Raw genomic sequence first — 20303 nt, 5'->3', positions numbered from 1 at the left:
GTCGGTAGATAAATCCAATTTTTAAAAGTATGCTTTATACCCATTGAAATCATTTTTTTTAGAGTTTAACTATGGACATGATTCACTAAAATCACTTAGGAGCATGTAGGGGAACACGCTGCCTTTGTTTCTATTACTACAGCTCCCAAAGCTAACAAACCAATTTCGCTTTTTAGCTTTGAGAGCTATTATAGCAAGTAGCAGTAGTAAAATTTGCAAGAAAATAATAGGTTGTTCCCCATTTAAATATGCTTTGGATGACCAGCAGGTTGAAATCTCTATTAGCTATCTTTGGACAGTGATGCATGCGTTTTCAGTGACTGGTGTTTTCAGCACACCCACTGTACTTGTTTCAGATATGAGAGATTAGGCACACTGTAGATGCTCAGATCTCCAAAACTAAGTGTACTGTGACACAGCAGGCTACTTTCCATTAATGCTTGAATGACAGTAGTAAATTCATTGTATCTTTCATAATAATGTAGTAAGTGCACTTGAAGCAGCACTTTGTTTTATACCATTATACGGTACAGGCCAAATCAATGCACCATGTTTTTTTTATATCGTATGTTGGCATTGTTACAAAAATTGCTTCCAATTATCAATGCAAGCTGCATCTAAGGTAGTTTGATTTCTATTTGGGGAAAAAGGTCTTTATTTTCTAGGCATTTAAAAGGTATCGGGATAATAGAATTGTCACAATGACCAAAGCAAGATAAATAGAAGTTTTTTCTATCTACAAACTGGTGAACATTTTGCTTTATCTTACAGAGAAGGTTCTCTTCTTAAGACTCGGGTCTAGTTTTGTAGTTTAGTTAAACAATAAGCTAATGGGCAGAAACACTTTCTTCTTGAGTGCTAAATTTGCTCGCTAGGGTATGAAACCAAAACAAATCAGAATGAGTTATCATAATTAACTATTACTTTAACTGGAAGCAAGTCCAGAAAAAACAGGCAGTGCTTTTGCACTTTGCAAAGGCTGGAATATCATCTTCCTCTATGAGGCAATGCAAGCATGACTGATATGTGTAACGAAAACAAGGCTGCCAATAACTGTAGATGTTAACGGATCATTTGTTAGCATTATGTCTGTAGTTCTTTAGATAATGTCTATGGCTGTTTGTTCTAGGGTACTCCATCTCTTTCTCTTTCAGCTATCAGCTGATGTTTCTTCTTCTGCTTTGCAACCAAACACTGTGTAATACCCAGTGCCCCCCCTTTTAAAAAGCGTACAAAATTGTCTCCAATCAGCGGACCTACTGCAAAAAGATTGGGTTCCTTTGTGCACTCGTAAGTATATGGGTCGATTTCAATGGGATTACCTTTGCAGGTAATTGGTTCATTTGAATTATGGCCTATGCCCTGGCCTTGGTCCTTTAAGAAGCACAAGTTAGGATGTGAACCTATTAATACTAAGGCTACAGAAATCTTTAAGATTTTCTTCAGTCCAGAGGCACTCTGAAGGACACACTTCATATCTGGCTGAAATGAAAGTACCCGATGTTCAGGAAAACTGGTATAGGCAGGATGCAAATTATAGTCCGTAGTAACTGACTGAGTACACATCATATGATACACCTTATGGTATTCTGGGTAAATCTTTTTAGGCAACTGTTTAAAAATTAAACTTGGATCAGTGACCCTCCTACGGAATGCATGTACTACAGTAATGTTGTTGTTGTAAGCACACAGAACTGCATCAGCTGCGGAAAGTCCACCACCTATTATTAAGACAGGATCAGATTTCCCACGTAATTTTCCTTTGTTGATGGCAGCACTAAACTCAGCTACTGAATGCAGCACAAAAGGGAAGTCTTCTCCTTCAACTTGGAGCCGCCCAGGAGCATCAAAAGTGCCAGTGGCAAGAGCCACGTTCTCAGCAAACAAAAAGAATGGCACATGAGAGCCATCTGCTGCTCTCTGATACCCTCTGACTTCCCAATTTCTCTTGATTAGTGTAGTCTGCCCACCTTGCTCTTCCAGCTGCAAATGTTGTGGCAAAACATCTTTGGTCACTTGGCTTACATCTTCATGATCTTGGTCTCGGTAAAGTCTTGATACAGATGTTATGTAGGTGTTTTCTCTGAAGTTCTTTTGTAGGCCCATGACTTTAACATAGTGCTTGTAATAGCTGGCAATCTCTTCGGGCAGAACTCTGTCACACTTTATATTTCTGAAACAAGATCAGACATCTGGTTATCATAGAACTGGAAGAGACCACAAGGGCCATCCAGTCCAATCCCTGCCATGCAGGAAATCTCAGTCAAAGCATGCCTGACAGATGGCCATCCAGCCTCTGCTTAAAGACCTCCAAAGAACGAGACTCCACTACACTCCGAGGGAGTGTGTTCCACTGTTGAACAGCCTTACTGTTAGGAAGTTCCTCCTAATGTTGAGGTGGAATCTCTTTTCCTGTAGCTTCCTCTCATATTCAAGAGAGAAGCATCTCCCTCAGCCCAGTGTGACTGTGCTATCACTTCTGGGTCACACTGAAGGTAAAACAACAACTTGAAAAGAATTGTCTTTCAACATTTCTTGAGTCTGTAAAATGTTTCCACTACTCATACTGGGTAACAACACTCCAAAATACTTGAGTTTACAACTGTTAATCTCCTAGAAATGAGTGCTCCAACTCACACTTTTGTAATGGACTACAGCTTCGTGAGCAAATTCTGAATAAGATTAATTTTAGCAGTACTTCCTATTTGTGAAATATTACTATTTCAATGATGTCTTGAACATTCTTTGCATGGAAATTCTTTAACTAAACCCCAGATCCTGATTATCTAATCTATTACCAAATGTAATAATTGACCACTGTTTCAGACATGAAATACCAACTTTCAAAGTATGAGGAGGTCTTAAGAACTGCAAAAGATGGCTTAAACTACTTTTTGACCTTTTAGTGTATACACATATCCACTCATCCCCTCTCATAATGTAAAAAAAATTTTTATCATCATCCCTCACACTGAAAGGTCATTTTGGACTTCATCCAGGGGAATGAGGAAACTAAAACTTGAAAATGCCACCACTTCAGTCCTATTTTAGGAATCCAAAGCAGAATTGGTTAATAATTTTAAAGAGAGGGATAGCCAGGATTAAAAATGCAAGGCTGAAAATCAATGTCAACAGCCTAAAAAACAATTAAATCCCACTAGTGATGCAAATATTTTAAATAAATATCTGATAGGAACAAAGAGCAGGATAATATTCCTTACTTAGGACCATTATGGCCAAGGCTTCCTATTTTAAAAAAAAGCAAAACAAGGCCAACATATAGAATGTGCTAAAGTGAAGAAAGCGTCTAAATTTGTTGGCTTGCGTGTCATTCTGAAATCATGAATAGAAACCATGGACTTGGTTTAATGGGCTCTACTGAGTGTCTATATTTTTGAGTGAACCTGACTGTTGCTTAATTACCATATGTAACAAACATACTGATAATACTGAACAAAATTACAATTTTCTACTAATAATCCAGTGTTGTTGTTGTGTGCCCTAAAGTCATTTCTGACTTATGGTGACCTGAAGGAGACCCTATTGTGGGATTTTCCTGGCAATGTTTGTTCAGAGGGGGTTTACCATTGCCTTCATCTGAGGGTGAGAGTCATTTACCTAAGGTGGGTTTTCCACTCAGTGAGTTTCCATGGGCAAGTAGGAATTTCAAACTTGTTCTCCAGAGTCCGAGTCCAACACTGATATCGCTACACCACACTGGTTCTCAATCCACTATTACCCAGTATATTCATAGGTACTTGCACTTTCATTAAGCAACCTCTCAATGTGGATCTAATGCTCTTATGGAGATGTTCTTCTATTTTCCTAACTTAAAAAATAATTTAGGTCTCACTGTAGTTTCTAGGTACTTCCAAAAAATTGTACTGCTAGTTCCGAATGAAACTGTTTTTCCCCCCTTTTAATTTAGAAATGTGTATTTAAATATGTATGCAATGTGGTATTTGAGCACTATGTATTATTGTTGGTGTGTAGTGCTCTGGGAGCCAACTGTTTTGAGGTTTTTTTAAAGACCATGTTGATAATTCTTTAAAAATAAACACAAAGGGAGCTCCAAATATTGATGATTTGATCCAATATGTCTCAATGTTAGCAAAAACTGATGAGGTTTTTAAGAATGACAACTGAACAACACTCAGTACATTTTCAGACTGCTCCTATAAGCTGTTTATGAACAATGCTCCTTAACATAGTAAAATCAATTGCACTGCCACCTGCACAAACACTGAAAATGATAAAATAATATGGTTGTACACAACATAAATTTTCAGAGAAAGCAGACTACAACAGTTTGAATCATCTTATTTCCTTTATAAAATGTCCAAATGAGTGATTCTAGTCCATAAAGAAAAATAAACCTTTAAATGGACAACAGATGAACCTATCATCCTCCTGAGAAGCTTACAGGAATTAAGTTACTAGAGAAGATTTACAATAAGTAGGACAATAAGTAATCTTTAAAAGGGGATAAAGGAACAAACATAATTAATATGCTTATAAATGGCCATAAAATGTATCAAAAACTAGTACATCAAGCTTTGATGTCTCTGATAAATTAATTTTCAGAAGCACTTCCAGTAGCACATTTTAACTCAAATTTAAGTGGCTCACTAAATTCTCCAATGCACTAAGGCTACTGTTGAGGCTTGATAAGCTTTTCAAACATTGTGATGTGCTGAGGGAAAGATCTGTTGGCTGGTCCTCTTGTGTTCCATCTCATCCATCAGCACTTTGCTCCCACCAACCCTGAAAAAAAATGCTTGATCCAATTTATGATCTAAAAGGAGTAGTTTATACAGTAACCCAATCTAAAACAGCACTATGATGACCCATTGTTTAAATGTGTCTAAAAATTAGTAACATGTGCAACAGCATGTTGCATTTCTGCAAAATAAAAAGTGAAAACACTGAAACTTTTTGACTTTTCCAATCTCTGAAAAAAGAAATTACCTCCTGTGGCTATAACAAAGTGGAATGCAGTCTATGAAAATTTGTGCCACAACCAATATGTTAATCTTAGTTATTTCAGGATTCTGCCTCATTTTTTGTTTTTTGGTACAACACACTAACACAGATACTGCCCCCCCCCCAAGAAACCCCCCAAAACTGTAATATAACATTATCTTCACCTTCGCTTATTAGAGGTCCAGTCTTTAAATGTGTATCCTGGTAATTCCATCCAGTCTCCAAAACTGATTGTCAGCATAGAACCTTCCATAGACTGTGGAAAATAAAATAGGAGAATATGCATTTACAAATTCTTTAAGGTAGCATTATTCAATTTATCAGAATGAACAAAAAAGGTACACATTTGATAACAAACATACACTACATTATCTCCCTGGCAGGAGGCTTTCACATGGTGACTCCTGTAATGTCTGGACACCATTTTTCATTACACAGATTTTCAGTGTATGTGCAAGATGGCAGCTTTTGTTTTTTAAAAACCGATTTCAGGCTCCAAGAGCAAACTGTGGGAAATGCTCTGTGCTATATAAGCATACCTCCATTAACAAAGCCTTTAACAAGGAAGCTCCTTTTTACAAAGTATTTTTACTGTCTGTTCAGTACACCTTTCCTGTTTAGTTACAAGGTATTTTGTAGCAGTATTAGCATTAAGATAATGAAGGTCTGGACAGACAAGACTCACAGTGTCAACTTGCACCAGTGTCTGAAGTAACCAATGCAAAAATCTTGAAATGAGAATTAATGGGATTCTTCTCTTGCCAATCCTACTGTAGCTGTATGGAGCCCTGTACAACAGTAAGGTAAACAGAACCTGCCGCTAGAACTCCTGACTGAGTCATGTGTGAACAGCAAAAAGGAAAAGAAAAAGTGAGACCAACCTGCCTCTCCAGGTACCCTCAGCACATTAAGAAAAAAAGCACAGACCTGTATATTTGGCCACCAAAACAGAAATAATTTTAAAAGCTGACAAAAGCAAAAATATCTAGATGCATTTTGGAAGAAGCCTTCAAGAGGCCTCAAGAAGATTCAAAATGTTTTTGTTTACTTATGCAAGACTTACCTAACATAGGTGCTTCATTTCACATAAGGATATTGTTAGTTTCAAATAAAAGGTTTGCTGAAACATGTTAAACTACGGTACTCTTTTTTGTGGTTCCAGAACCATCCCTATTCTTTCCATGTTATTACACCCCTGGTATAAAAGTTTCTGTTAAATAAGTACTTATAAGAGATCATATTTTGAGGTATACCTGTGCTTTCTTAGTATCAACAGCTTACTGACACAAATAGCCAAATGATGTGAGAGATTCTTTCTAGAAAAAAATACAGAGCTCTGAAAAAATGTAATGGGTGAGAGGAAGAAATAATGGCTGCCTATTTTCAAAAGTATGCCTCTGAAAACAAGGTTTCCTATCTTGGAAAAAAGTCAAAAATACGCATGGTGTTTTCATGATGGTTTTTTTAATTGGTATATTCACTGAAACTCTTAAGACACTCTACACAATGTATGTTTAGAGAATAAAATTCCTGAACTGGATACATACAACAGGAATCATAACCAATAAAGAGTTCTGTATGCTATATAACAAGACTGGCTAATTATTGTGAGTGGAAAGGCTGTAGCAGCCTTTCACATTTTGCCACACTGCTGAATTTCAGTGTGATGGGTAAAAACACTTATAATTCACCTTTCAAACAAGGCATGGAGGGAGTGTATGCTCTGTTTTCAAGCTGATTAGCACTTCTGGGAATAAGGTTTCTGAGAATGCTAATCAGCTTGCAAATAAGAGGTACATTCCTAGCATGCTTTATTTTAATGGCAAATCCTAATGGAAGGGAAGGCTCCTAAAATTCAGTGGTGGAATACTAAGAAGCAGGAAAGCAGCCAGGAATCCATATGTTGTCCAGCTCCCATTATAAGGTACACATCACAGAGGACTCCAGCTATTTAAAACCAAACACCCAAAGGTGCCAAATTAAACAAACAAACAAACAAGAAAGATTATGAATAGTAGAAATGAAAGTTTTCCTCACATGCCAAGCCCCACCAGGTGGTCCTTTGCCAAGCACTATATGAGGGATATGATGATGTGGTTCAAGTTTCCAATGAAGAACAGATGGATAGTTAAATCCAAAGTCAGCATCAGGATGAAGCAGTGTGTCAAAAAGAACTGCGACAGGATTCAAAGAGCGTCCTTCTAGGCCTTCAGCCAAGTACTCTAGCTCCTAATTTGAAAACACAAGTTTAAATGGCCATGTAACATTTGTCTTACATATCAGCTTCTGTGCTTCTCAGCTTTACCAGATGATATCTCAAAATGGTTGTCAACTGTTTTACCTCCCTAGGTTTCTTGATCTCAACAGACACAAACCAACTTCATTTAAACAATAACCTTTTCTTCACTGGCTTTAAGTCTTTTAGAAATGTTTAGTGGGAAAAGATTTGATATATACTCTGTACCATGAGAATAGTTGAGAACAACAAGATGTTGATATATAATGTGACTGGACAGTATCTTTTCAACACCATTGGGAAGATCATAGCTTGCATTCAGTGGAGCCCAAAATAACAAAAAGGTTTAGTAGAAATGATGTCATATTAATGATTAAAATGGTACCAGACTAGCTTAGGCTCTTTAAGAAAAAGAGATCTGATCCTATTCAACAGGGATGACCTTGTTAATGGAGTGCAAGGGGTGGGATCCTTAGGTGGAAGTGATCATGCACTCCTGGAGCTTGTTATGCAATGGAAAGGAGAAGCCAGGCATAGTCAAACACACATTCTAGACTTTAGGAGAGCGGATTTTAGTAAACTTAGAAAAATACTGGGGGTGATCCCATGGTCAGGAATACTAAAAGAGAAAGGAGTTCAAGATGGATGGCAGTTTCTCAAGGGGGAGATACTGAAGGCAGTTTCAAACAGTTCCAGTGAGAAAGAAAAATGGGAGGTGTCTCAAGAAACCAGGATGGATAACTAAGGAACTTTCAACTGAGCTAAGTTTTAAATGGAACATGTATAAGAAATGGAAAAACGGGGAAATCATCAAAGAGGAATTCAAACAAATTGCAAGCACGTGCAGAGGTAAAGTCAGAAAAGCTAAAGCACAGAATGAACTCAGGCTTGCTAGAGAGGTTAAGAACAACAAAAAAGGCTTTTTGAATATGTCCGCACCAAAAGGAAGAAGAAGGAAACAGTAGGGCCACTGCATGGAGAAGATGGCAAAATGCTAACAGGGGACAGAGAAAAGGCAGAATTACTGATCACCTTCTTTGCCTCAGTCTTCTCAGAAAAGGAAAAGGGTGCTCAACCTGAGGTTAATGGAGCAGAGGACGAATAGGGGAATTTCAGCACAGAATAAGTAAAGTGATAGTACAGAAATATCTGGTTAATCTAAACGAATATAAATCTCCAGGACCAGATGAACTACATCCAAGGGTATTAAAAGTACTGACAAATGTAATATCAGAGCCATTGGCAATAATCTTTGAGAACTCCTGGAGAACAGGAGAAGTGCCAGCAGACTGGAGGAGGGCAAACGTTGTCCCCATCTTCAAAAAGGGAAAAAACAAGATCCCAACAATTATTGTCCAATTAGTCTGACATCAATACCAGGAAAGATTCTAGAGCAGATCATTAAAAAGAGAGTCTGTGAACATCTAGAAAGCAATGCTAAAATCACAAAAAGTCAACACGGGTTTCTGAGAAACAAGTCATGCCAGACAAATCTAATCTCTTTTTTTGATAAAATTACCAGCTTGGTAGATGAAGGGAATTCTGTGGATATAGTATATCTTGATTTCAGTAAGGCTTTTGACAGGGTTCCCCATGACATTCTTGCAAACAAGCTAGTAATATGTGGGCTAGACATGGATTTGTAATTGGTTGACCGGCCGAACCCAAAGGGTGCTCAACGATGGCTCCTTTTCATCCTGGAGAGAAGTGACCAGTGGGATCCCACAGGATTCTGTCCTGGGCCCAGTGCTGTTCAGCATCTTTATCAATGACTTGGATGACAGAATTGGGGGTATACTTATCAAATTTGCAAATGACACCAAATTAGGAGGAGTAGCTAATATCCCTGAGGACAGGATCAAACTTCAGAATGACCTTAATAGATTAGAAAGCTGGGCCAAAGCTAACAAAATGAATTTCAACACGGAGAAATGTAAGGTACTGCACTTAGGGCAGAAAAATGAAATATAGGATGGGTGACACCTGGGTGAACGAGACTACATGTCAAAGGGATGTGGGAGTCCAAGTAGACCACAAATTGAATATGAGTCAACAGTGCGATGCGGCAGCTAAAAGGACCAATGCAATTTTAGGCTGCATCAATAGAAGTATAAGGTCTAGAGTGCCACTCTATTCTGCTCTAGTCAGGCCCCACCTGGAATAATGTGTCCAGTTCTGGGCACCACAATTTAAAAAGAATGTTGAGAAACTGGAGCGTGTCCAAAGGAGGGTGACCAAAATGGTGAAGGGTCTGGAAACTATGTCCTATGAGGAATGACTTAGGGAGCTGGGGATGTTTAGCCTGGAGAAGAGAAGGTTAAGAGGTGATATGATAGCCCTGTTTAAATACTTGAAGGGATGTCATATTGAGGAGGGAGCTAGCTTGCTGTCTGCTGCTCCAGAGACTAGGACCCAGAACAATGCATGCAAGCTACAGGAAAAGAGATTCCACCTCAACATTAGGAAGAACTTCCTGAGTCAGGACAGTTCGACAGTGGAACAAACTCCCTCGGAGTGTAGTGGAGTCTCCTTCCTTAGAGGTCTTTAAACAGAGGCTGGATGGCCATCTGTCAGGGATGCTTTGATTTGGATTTTCTGCATGGCAGGGGGTTGGATTGGATGGCCCTTGCGGTCTCTTCCAACTCTATGATTCTATGAACTTTTAAGATATTAATAGAAAATTGGTATACTAATGACTATGATGTCAAAGCAAATGAGACTAGTACTAGAGACATTGCCAGACTAGACAGCTCTTTGGACAGCTTTGTGTTACAATGCATGATGTCTGTCATAAAAAAATAACTAGTGTCTTCTACCCCAAACCCTATGTCATGCCTAATGCAAATATGAGGAAAGCAGGATGCTCTGCTTCCTCCAAGGTTCTCATCAGGAACATGAATACATTTCCCCCCTCTAGTCTGACAATGTAATGCATTTTTTCCCAGCACTGACCTGTCTTTAAACAAATAATTTCATAACTTCAAGGATCAAATGTTTTGCCTTTATTGAATGGTAAAAATATTTTAAAAACTGAAGACATGACAGCAGGACTTACTTGATCAACAAGAGAGAGATGACCGGCTTCTTTTAATTTGTTATGCAAAATAAGATTTGGATGCTCAGCTTCAGGAGACAAATATGGTCTATATCCAGACAGCATGTAAGATAGGCAAATTCCTGAAGGTCCATTACCTGTTTGTGTTTTTTTAAAAAAAGATAATGAAAGATTTGCTAACTCTTACAATGATATTTTATATTATGACCCAAAATAAAAAGCCATAATCTAGCACTTTTAAGTCCCATTGATTTTAATATATGAACTAAGTAAATCTTCTTCTCCCTCCCACTGAAATAAAAGAGGTTTAAAAGTATTTAACACTGGCCAGAGTGTTGCTAATATTTTTTTCAGTTATATCCTATAAAATTCTTTGCCAAATATATCAGATAAATTTGTGTCATTGAATTTCATTTGCCAATATGATAACAGCTATTTCTAATCAATGTCAATAATTGGACAAGTGGTGGCAAAATTTTGAACAGTGATAGGATGACAGTTCCTAAGTGTGCACATATTTGGCTAAATACTTGGATACTTAAGGATAATTAAGTTTTTATCAATTAACTGGAACCAGATTATTTTAAAATTTAATGTGGTTTCCTATATAATGTTTGCAGCAAGAATCAGATAGTTATTTTGTCATGATAATAAACATACTAAGTTGTATTTTATTATAGAATACAATTGTTATTCCTCCATGTACTTATTCATTAGCAATTGGTGCTGGACTTCCACTGAAGGAACAGTGGGATCCAGTGGACATGGGTAGGGTAATCCCTCCCTTCCCTTTGCAGCATCTGTGATCTGCAGAATTAGTACTGGAACAGTGAGAAACTCTCTTGAACCATTTCTGAAGTAACATGGAGAGCTGGAGGGGGAGGGAATGGAAAGGAAGTCCCATCATGTTGGCACAAAAGAAGCACAATGATCCACTCAATGTAGGCCAATGTCCTTTTTTGAACTTGTACTTGAATCCTTAATGTGTTAACTATGGGGCTGACTAGAGTAATGCCTAGTGGAGCTGTACTCATGAGAGAAGAAGGGAGCAAGGAAACAATCTTTGCATTTTCTTCTCCTCCTTGCAACCCCTTTTGCCTCCAGAAAAATTGCTCTGGAGGACCCTCCAGAACAACTGTAGAGAGCTAAGTTGCAAAGATCACATTGTCACTCCCGTCACCCTCCATCAGGAAACCTACATCAGATGTTGGTGAGTTTTCTAACAGAAGGAGCCTTCCCATTTACAGAATGACCTTCCTTAAATGCAACCCTGTGTTATTCCCCAGCCCCAGCAGTTTTCTTGTCTTTTTAAACTGAAGGCAGGCAGGGAGGGTTTCTCTAGCAACAGCAACCATAAAAGTTTTTGTTGTTGTTGTTTGCTGTGATAAGGCAAAAGAGTTCTTACAGCAGTTCTACTTCAGAGCAACATTTGCCTAATGTATTGTTATTAATAATGATGTCAGAACAGAGCTTATTATCAAGAAAGAATACTTCCTCTTTCAGCACAATGATGCAAATTGCATTCCCTTTCAGGTTAATCAGTGCACTATCCTTGGGTATTTTCAGTTAAGAAAATTTTGAATATATCAGGCAGTATAAAAATAACAATACACTGAAGGTAATGGAAAGATAATGTATCAGACACAGGAGGACCTCTTAATGGCCACATATTCCTAACAATTAAAACAAGACTCTTTAATGATCTTAAGAAGCTAAATCCCCCAATTAGGGAAATTCTTCTAGTTTCTAAATATGGAGCATAAGGAATTTTTATCCACCATCTGTTTCTCCTTTGCCAATTAAGACTCCCAAGCTGCTTTCTTGGCCTTACAAAACAGTCTGAGAAGTCACAGAAGAGAAAAATAGCTAAGGAGTCAAATGATCTTTCTTCTTCTCCTCAGATTTTTCTAAAACATAACATGGGAAGAGGGTTGATTGTTTTTAAGTGCGTTTCATATTGGGAAGAAGTGAGATAGTAAATAAATAGGTTTCAGATAAAACATGTACTTGTCAGTTTTATCATCTACTGTGACCCAAAACACCTCTGCTTATTTATTCTTATCACTTAAATCTATTTATTGCCAGATGGGCTGATATGGAGATTATACACTAATAGGTCTAGAATGCCTCAGGGAACAAAAAACAGGTTTGGGAGAACGGGGCTAATTGAAATAATGGATGAGGAGTTATGCACTCTTGCCTGTGTTTCACTCCAAATTGTGCACCTCCCAAAGCAGCTTTGCCTGATAAAATGGAGGCATGCCATCTAAGTCAAATGCACGTGTTTTTATGTTGCTACTGCTATTGCTTAACATTTACAAAGTATTTATGAACATTTAAATACTCTACAAGTATACAAAAGATAATAGTCTAAGTCTAATAGAATGCAAAAGGAATGGGGCCAGGAGGGATATGAAAGCAAGCATCGGAACAGTTGCTACTTTACTGGCTGATGGATAGAGCCAGGCTGTATGTAATGGACAGCTAGGCTGCTGAGGGAATTTCTGATGGCTGCTCCTGGATTATGGAATGCCCTTACCAGGAAAAGCTTCATCCTGTTGGACTTTAATAACTAATTGGGCCTAATGGATGTGCTGATCTCCTACTTTCTTAATTATTAAGGTGGTGTTTTATAGTTTTTAATGGCTTTTTAAAATTAAAGTATAACCTTTTATTTATAATTTCTTGTGTTTGATTAGATATTTTAATACACAGTAGCCTACTTTGCATCCCACCTTGGGGGAAAGGTGAGGCATATCATAAATAAATAAATAAAATGCAACACCTAACCTCCTTTAGAGTATTATTTCCTCTATTACACGGAAAAGATTAAAATAGTTCAAATACCTTTTCCACTGTGGCCAATTGTTAGTCCCAACTATAATGGACACACCAAGTAAATAGAAATTCCATAAGCACTGCTTTACCATGTTCCCATTAATTCAGTAGGTTTATTCTAGTTGGGACTCACAATAGGGGTTTAAGACAAAATCTAATATTGTGTCCTGGCATACCAGTATAACAGGATAATCAGTTAACAATGGAATCAAAATTTAACAAACAAACTAACATAAAACAAGGATATCAAATGAATACTACTACATTTTATGGATTTATAATTATGCGAGAATAACTTACCTATTACCACCATTGGCAAAGTCAGTGGTGGATCCACAGGCAGAGTAGTTTCTTCTAATAAGGGCATTGTTTTAACATTTGTCCCAAGGCTGTCATCAAAATACTGTACTAATGAATTCAAAAAGCGTCCTTCAGTTTCAGAGCTACAATAGTTTCTGTTGAAGAGAAACAAATTAGTTCATCACTGTAGTATATCCTTAAAAAATTAAGTGAATGTCAAGTCACTGTCTTGATGAAATATAAATAAAATAAAATAATCACCATTAAGTAAAAATACACACTAATTAGTTCATGCAAGCTTGCTAATCCACTATGGTTTTCCCTGAATAGATATTGCTATTTAATTGCTCCGCAAGATAAAAATAGTTTCTTTTGTCCATGGAAGTTTAAAAAAACCATAGAGGATACATTTTTAGTACCAGAGAGATTTCTATTATAATATATATAGTCTGAGATGGTGTCACAATTAATGGTACGTGTACCAAATCAAATATTTAAGGTGTAATCCTATGGACTCTAGGATAGCTCTCTGGGGGACATAGGAAATACATCCCTCCCCTCAATGTCAGGAAGATATTTCATAAATTAGAATTATAGAATCATCTGAACATTAATTTTCCTTCCTGGACCCTATGGAAATATCTGTGACCCTTACCCCTCTAATATTGGAGTGTGAGGAAAAGGGGAAGACCAAGAATGCATCACATGCTGAATGGAGGTGGCTCTGGGGAGAAAAAGAAGGGGCTACTTCTCCTTCACTTCTGCTTTGCTGGTAGGAGCCCAGCAGGTTGTTAAATATGTCAGAACCTCCATCTTCAGAAATAGGATTGTCCTGTTAAGCATTTATTATTATTATTGTAGGTTACTTCTCTGACTTTCTTTTCTTTTAGGAAGAAACAACATCACACACAGATCTGTGTGTGTTTAGAACTAAAGTAAGAGGAAGATGCCAAGAGAGCAGCTGTTCTCTACCAAACTGGTGATGCTTTTCTTACTGTTTATTTCTTACTTCCTCCCATGCTACATCTGTGCATTTCCTTCAGGATATGGAACACATATCCTGATAGTCATCCCTAATTAATTCAAACTACTTTTTAAATGTAGGTGCTCAGCTGCACACAGACAAAAGTGCCTTAAATATCCTTATGAAATAAACATGATTATAAGCTGTATAATTCTGCAGAAACTGCAATGTCTGCTCATTTTTCAGCATCACATCTTCCTCCATTATTGGTGAATGTGCTGGTGAACTGTAAAGCTCAATGTAAGAAACTTTACAGTAAGAGGTTAAAGAAAAATGTAAACAAGAGGAAGCCATGGACACTTTGCGAGGAAGAGCAGGATAGTAAATAAAGTACTGATAGGCTTCTTGGGGGTATCTGGTTGGCTACTGTAGACAACTGGATGAATCAGATATCCCTTTTGCCTGATCTAGCAGATATTTCTTTCTCTTCTGTTACCAGACACTTATTCTCACACTCCAGAAGTAAGAATATGGCTATGTGTGTGTTTTGGTGTATCACAGAATGTAATGTAAGGCAGCATCTGTAAAACAGTTTGTTAACTATAACTGCTTATTAGAAGATGTTGACTGGAGTAAGATATCATGGGCTGCCACTGAGAGAGCCAGCACAGTACAGTGATTTGAGCATTGGACCACAACACTGGAGACCAGGGTTCAAATCCATGCTCACCTATGGAAACCTGCTGGGTGACCTTAGGCAAGTCACTCTCTCTTCTCAGAGGAAGGCAATGACAAACCTCCTCTGAAAAAATCTTGCCAAGAAAACCTAATGATAGGTTTGCCTTGGTTGCTGTTAGCTGCCTTCGAGTTGACCTCAATGCATGGTGACCTTGTGAATAAGACATCTCCAAGCCCCCTGTCCTCTACCTCTCTGCTCAAGTCCTGTAGGCTCAGGCCTGATTGAGTCTAGCCATCTGGCATGAAGTCTTCCTCCATTACTCTACCTTCCACAGCATCACTGGCTTTTCTAATGAGTCCTCCATTCTCATGTTGTAACCAAACTACAATAGCCTCAATTTAGGGCCTAAACAGATAGCCAGATTGGGGCTGTAGTAATCGCACAGTGCAGCACTGATCCGACGATTTGCTGGCTCCAAAAGAAGTGACAGAAAGCCGCTCCTTTTGGAGCTGACAAAAAGTTCACAGGGTGACCTTGGGTGAGTCACACATTCTCAGCCCCAGAAAACTCCATGACAGGTTTGCCTTAGGATTGCCCTAAGTCATAAGTGACTTGAAGGAATACAACAGTGCGATGCAGCAGCGAACAAGGCCAATGCGATTTTAGGCTGCATCAATAGTAGTGTCTATTAATGGAAGTAATAGTGTCACTCTGTTCTGCTCTGGTCAGGCCCCACCTGGAATACTGGGTTCAGTTCTGGGCACCACAATTTAAAAAGGATGTTGAGAAACTGGAGCATGTCCAGAGGAGGGCGACTAAAATGGTGAAGGGTCTGGAAACCATGTCCTATGAGGAACGACTTAGGGAGTTGGGGATGTTTAACCTGGAGAAGAGAAGGTTAAGAGGTGATATGATAGCCCTGTTTAAATACTTGAAGGGATGTCATATTGAGGAGGGAACAAGCTTGTTTTCTGCTGCTCCACAGACTAGGACCCAGAGCAATGGATGCAAGCTACAGGAAAAGAGATTCCACCTCAACATTAGGAGGCACTTCCCAACAGTAAGGGCTGTTCAACAGTGGAACACACTCCCTCGGAGTGTAGTGGAGTCTCCTTCCTTGGAGGTCTTCAAACGGAGGCTGGATGGCCATCTGTCGGGGATGCTTTGATTTAGATTTCCTGCATGGCAGGGGGTTGGACTGGATGGCCCTTGTGGTCTCTTTCAACTCTATGATTCTATGCTTCTGTATGATGTAGAATTCAAAGACACAGCTATGTTAGTTTGGAAAATCAGTATGCAAGGGGATCTTGTAGCACCTTTGAGACTAACTGAAATACACAAGTTGGTAGCATGAGCTTTCCTAGACTTGACCCTACTCCCTCAGATATATTAGTACACACATATACACACATATATATTATACATTGCATGGAGCCAGCATGGTATAGTGGTTTCAGCATTGGACTAGGACTCTGGAGACCAGGCTTTGATTCCCATTTGGCCATGAAACCCACTGGGTGACCTTGGCTACGTCACTTGCTCTCATCTTCAAGGGAAGGGAATGGCAAACCTCCTCTGAACAAATATTGCCAAGAAAACCCCATCATAGGTTCGCCTTAGGCTTGCCATAAGTCGTAAATGGTTTGAAGGCAACAACACATATATTGCATGTATGGAGTGGTCCCTCCACATTGGCTAGGGTTAGGGGTTAAGTACCCCTATAATGTGGAGAATGTGGAAAAACCGCAAATTAAACAAAAAAAGTTCTTTTTTACTTAACAGAACACCTCTCTAGAAATCTCCAGGTTCTCCAATGCAACTCTATGGTCAACATCTGCCAGAAGTTGATCACAGGATCATGCTGGAGGCCTAGAGAAGAGTTTTCTTGAGGAATGTCTCGGTCACTGGTCCCCAAACTGTGCCTTTTAAGAGATTTTGGACTTCAGCTCCCAGAAGCCTTAGCCATGTTGGCCAACAGTCTGGGATTCTGGGAGCTGAAGTTCAAAATCCCTTAAAGAGCACAGTTTGGGGACCACTGGTCTAGGTTCTCCAGCCCAACTCTAAGGTCAACTTCTGGCAGAGTTTAAAGATATAGCCGTGTTTGTCTGTAGAATTAATATGTGTAGAGATTTTGTAGCACCTTTGAGACTGACTGAAAAAAAGAAAAAAGGAAGAACTCTGTAGCCTGAGCTTTCACAGACTTTAGTCTACTTGCTCAGATGTTCTTGCTGGAGCAGAGGTCAGGGACAGACAGGAAGGCAGGAATGTAACTGAAGAAAACTGTTGGCTACACCAGACTCAGTTATCATGAGGAGAATCCATGAGTTTTGTGTGATACCTAGTTTGCAAAGGGTTCTTCATACGTAGGCCTTTAGGGATGACATCCACTAAGAGCATCTGAGGAAGTAGGCTAAAGTCTACAAAGGCTCAGGCTACAAATTTCTTTCTTTTTTTCCAGTTAGTATCACAGGTGCTACAAAATCTCTATACATATTAATTCTGGCAGAGTTGCGCTGGAAGACATAGATTCCTAGAGAGAACATATTAATCAAAACCACAAATAATCAAATCCACAAAAGTCAAAGCTGCTACTTTCTTTGCCTGAAACTTTTAAGGTGATCCAGATGAATGTGGATATTAGCAGCGGCAGAATGATGCTCTGTCACAGAAGGAGAAGAAGAAGGCAGAAAATGAAAAGTATTGCCCCAGTATTCAAATATTTTGCTGCCCCAATATTTTATTAAATGTTCTCTGTTTTAAGTGAATTCAAGTGGGTTCCTGAAGAGCCTTGTATGAAGAGGTGTAAGATGCCTTGCAAAGCATCTCTCTCTCTCTCTCTCTGGACCATTCAGGAAACACCATAGGCATCATTAACAGAAATGAGTGAAGGCTGTGTGTGCACGTGTGTGCGTATGATACACACACACACATTACACTGCCTTCTCCTAGCCTGACCAGATGTCCTAACCACAAAGGAGGACAAGACATCGCAAAAAACGTAGGAAGCTGAAAAAACATGTAGGACATTACAAAACAAAAGCACTCCTACAAAGGTAAATTCCTGCTTCTTTTAGTTGTGCTTAAATGTTTTGAAATTCCTTCTGGAATGAAGGACTTGTCCCTGAAAAGGAAGATGCCTTCTTCGTACAATCATAAGCCTTGGAAGAAACCTAAGGGCCACCCAGCCCAGCCCCATTTTGCCATGCAGGAGCACAGAATCAAAGCACACACACATATAAAAGCATATATGTGTGGGTGGGTGTATACATAGACACACATACATATATATTAATATGTATAATGTATACACACACACACACACACATATTAATATATGTACGTATACATACATATATTTATATGTGTGTGTATATAGTATATATATATATGTTCACACACAAATATACACACATATATATGTTTGTGTGTATACACATATACACACTTACATATATATTAATATTATACACACACACACACACATATACATATATATAAGTCCTATTGCATGGAGAATTATGGAGCAGGGACGGAGATGAGCCACAGATGCAGATAGCTCTACCTATGTTAAACCAGACCGTGGTTCCTGGTCCTCCTCTGCCGCCCTCTCTGCCCCGGCGTGTGCCGTATAAAGGCTGCATGATGGCTATTCAATGTCGGTCTGAGGGTTGGGCGACGAGGAGGATGGAGAGGAGCCCTTGCTGGGTCGCACTCTCTCAGGCTGCCTCCCTTGACTGCCAGCCCCGAGGGAACGTGGTGGCCCCAGGGCTCGCGGAAGGCAAGAGGAGGACACACAACAACGCTCCCTCCCCAGATAAAGCGGGGGACGTCTATAAAGGGAGACCCCGAAAGCCGTCCTCCTCGTGGGCGCCGCTGCTGTGGTTACCTGAAATGGCTGGCCAGGGCGCACCGGCAGCACCAAACCGTCATGAGGGAGGAGGAGAGGGAGAGGAGGAGGCGGCGGCGGCGGCGGGAGATGGAGCTTGGGCCGCCAAGGCTGCTGCTGTTTCCGCCGCCGCCGCCGCCGCCGCCTCCTCCTCCTCCCGGCTGGCTCCCTCCTCCTCCTCCTCCTCCTCCTCCTCCTCCTCGCCCTTCCCGCCTCGCATGCGGCGATACTAGGCCACCAGCCACAAGGGAGGGAGCAGCAGGAGGAGGAGCCTAGGGAAGGACAAGGAGAGGGACCGGGCTTGGCCTCGGCCCAGCGGGCCGCCTTGGCCGCCATTTACCTCAGCGAAGGCGGGAAAGGCCCAGGCCTGGCCTTAATAACGGTCACTGGCTGAGGCGCCGCCACAAAATTCAGCTCCAAAATGGGTTCCAAAATGGCTGACTCCTCATCATGAGGGAGCGCTCTCTCTCTCTCTCTCTCTCTCTCTGAGGGGAAAGCCCTCTCTCTTTAAAGATGTGCCTCAGGAGAGGAGTCCAGTGTCATGACACACGAACACACACACACACAGAATCCAACAACACCCAAACAATGATGCTTTTTATTGGGTCAACCAAAGTGCACCATCATTATTATTATTATTATTATTATTATTATTATTGTGTGTGTGTATACACACATACATGCTTGCATATATATTAATATGTATAATCAATATACACATATACTTATGTATATATAAATATATTGATTGATTGATTTAGAACATTAGAGAAAAATGTAAGGCATGTGAATAACCAATGCTAATAGACCTGGGATAAAACTGCACGCCTTGAATGTATTTCAAATATGTTTGCATCATCGACTCCATCTTTAATCGAACGCTGGCATGCGTGAGCAACAGGAGTCACAGGGATGTGCATAGATGCAGTTCCGTAGTGTGAATAACAAACCCAGAATGTGTGAGAGATTATTTGCATTGTTGTTCTAAAAAAAAGATTTCTGAATGACCCCTTTGGTCATGTTCAAAATGGAGGAGATTTTGCAGTTCCTCTTGGACAGAAGGTTGAAATGTCCTGGAAAAGGACATCAGAGTTTATTACACGGAGGAGTTTCTCTTAATTTCAAATGAAAAGAAAGTGGGGCCAGAATGCAATCATGTGAGTTCAGCGAATGTATGTGAATTCAAATTGTCTTCAAACTGACTTCCCATTGCCCCAAAATAGCTTGCCATTGCCCGAAACTGCATGAGATCACCTCTCACACAATAATGTGAAACCCCATGATTGTGTTCGGACTGACTTCCCATTGTCCGAAATTGCGTGTGGTAATCTTATCACGCAATAATGTTAAACCTCATGTTTG

The 20303-nt window shown here is 39.6% G+C and overlaps 1 protein-coding gene across 3 annotated transcripts; it reads right to left on the bottom strand.

Annotated features, from left to right (window-relative positions):
- Positions 1-682: 682 nt before the first annotated feature.
- OSGIN2 (oxidative stress induced growth inhibitor family member 2) lies at positions 683-19407 on the bottom strand. 3 transcript variants are annotated; one of them, XM_089517588.1, is made up of 6 exons: positions 19282-19407; positions 13413-13567; positions 10275-10411; positions 7021-7212; positions 5148-5239; positions 683-2173 (listed from the first exon to the last, which is right to left on the bottom strand). In XM_089517588.1, exons 2-6 carry the CDS (start codon positions 13477-13479, stop codon positions 1126-1128), a joined length of 1536 nt encoding a protein of 511 aa, XP_089373714.1. In that variant the 5' UTR covers positions 13480-13567; positions 19282-19407; the 3' UTR covers positions 683-1125. The 3 variants fall into 3 exon arrangements, with proteins under 3 accessions (XP_089373714.1, XP_089373712.1, XP_089373713.1); XM_089517586.1 differs by lacking the exon at positions 19282-19407 and adding an exon at positions 18942-19069; XM_089517587.1 differs by lacking the exon at positions 19282-19407 and adding an exon at positions 18618-18911.
- Between the last annotated feature and the right edge of the window lie 896 nt (positions 19408-20303).

Source organism: Sceloporus occidentalis, unplaced genomic scaffold (genome assembly GCF_023333645.1).
Source record: "Sceloporus occidentalis isolate IW3139 unplaced genomic scaffold, rSceOcc1.0.p SCAF_3, whole genome shotgun sequence".
Taxonomy (NCBI): Eukaryota; Metazoa; Chordata; class Lepidosauria; order Squamata; family Phrynosomatidae; genus Sceloporus; species Sceloporus occidentalis.
This window is presented reverse-complemented; position numbering and strand designations above follow the sequence as displayed.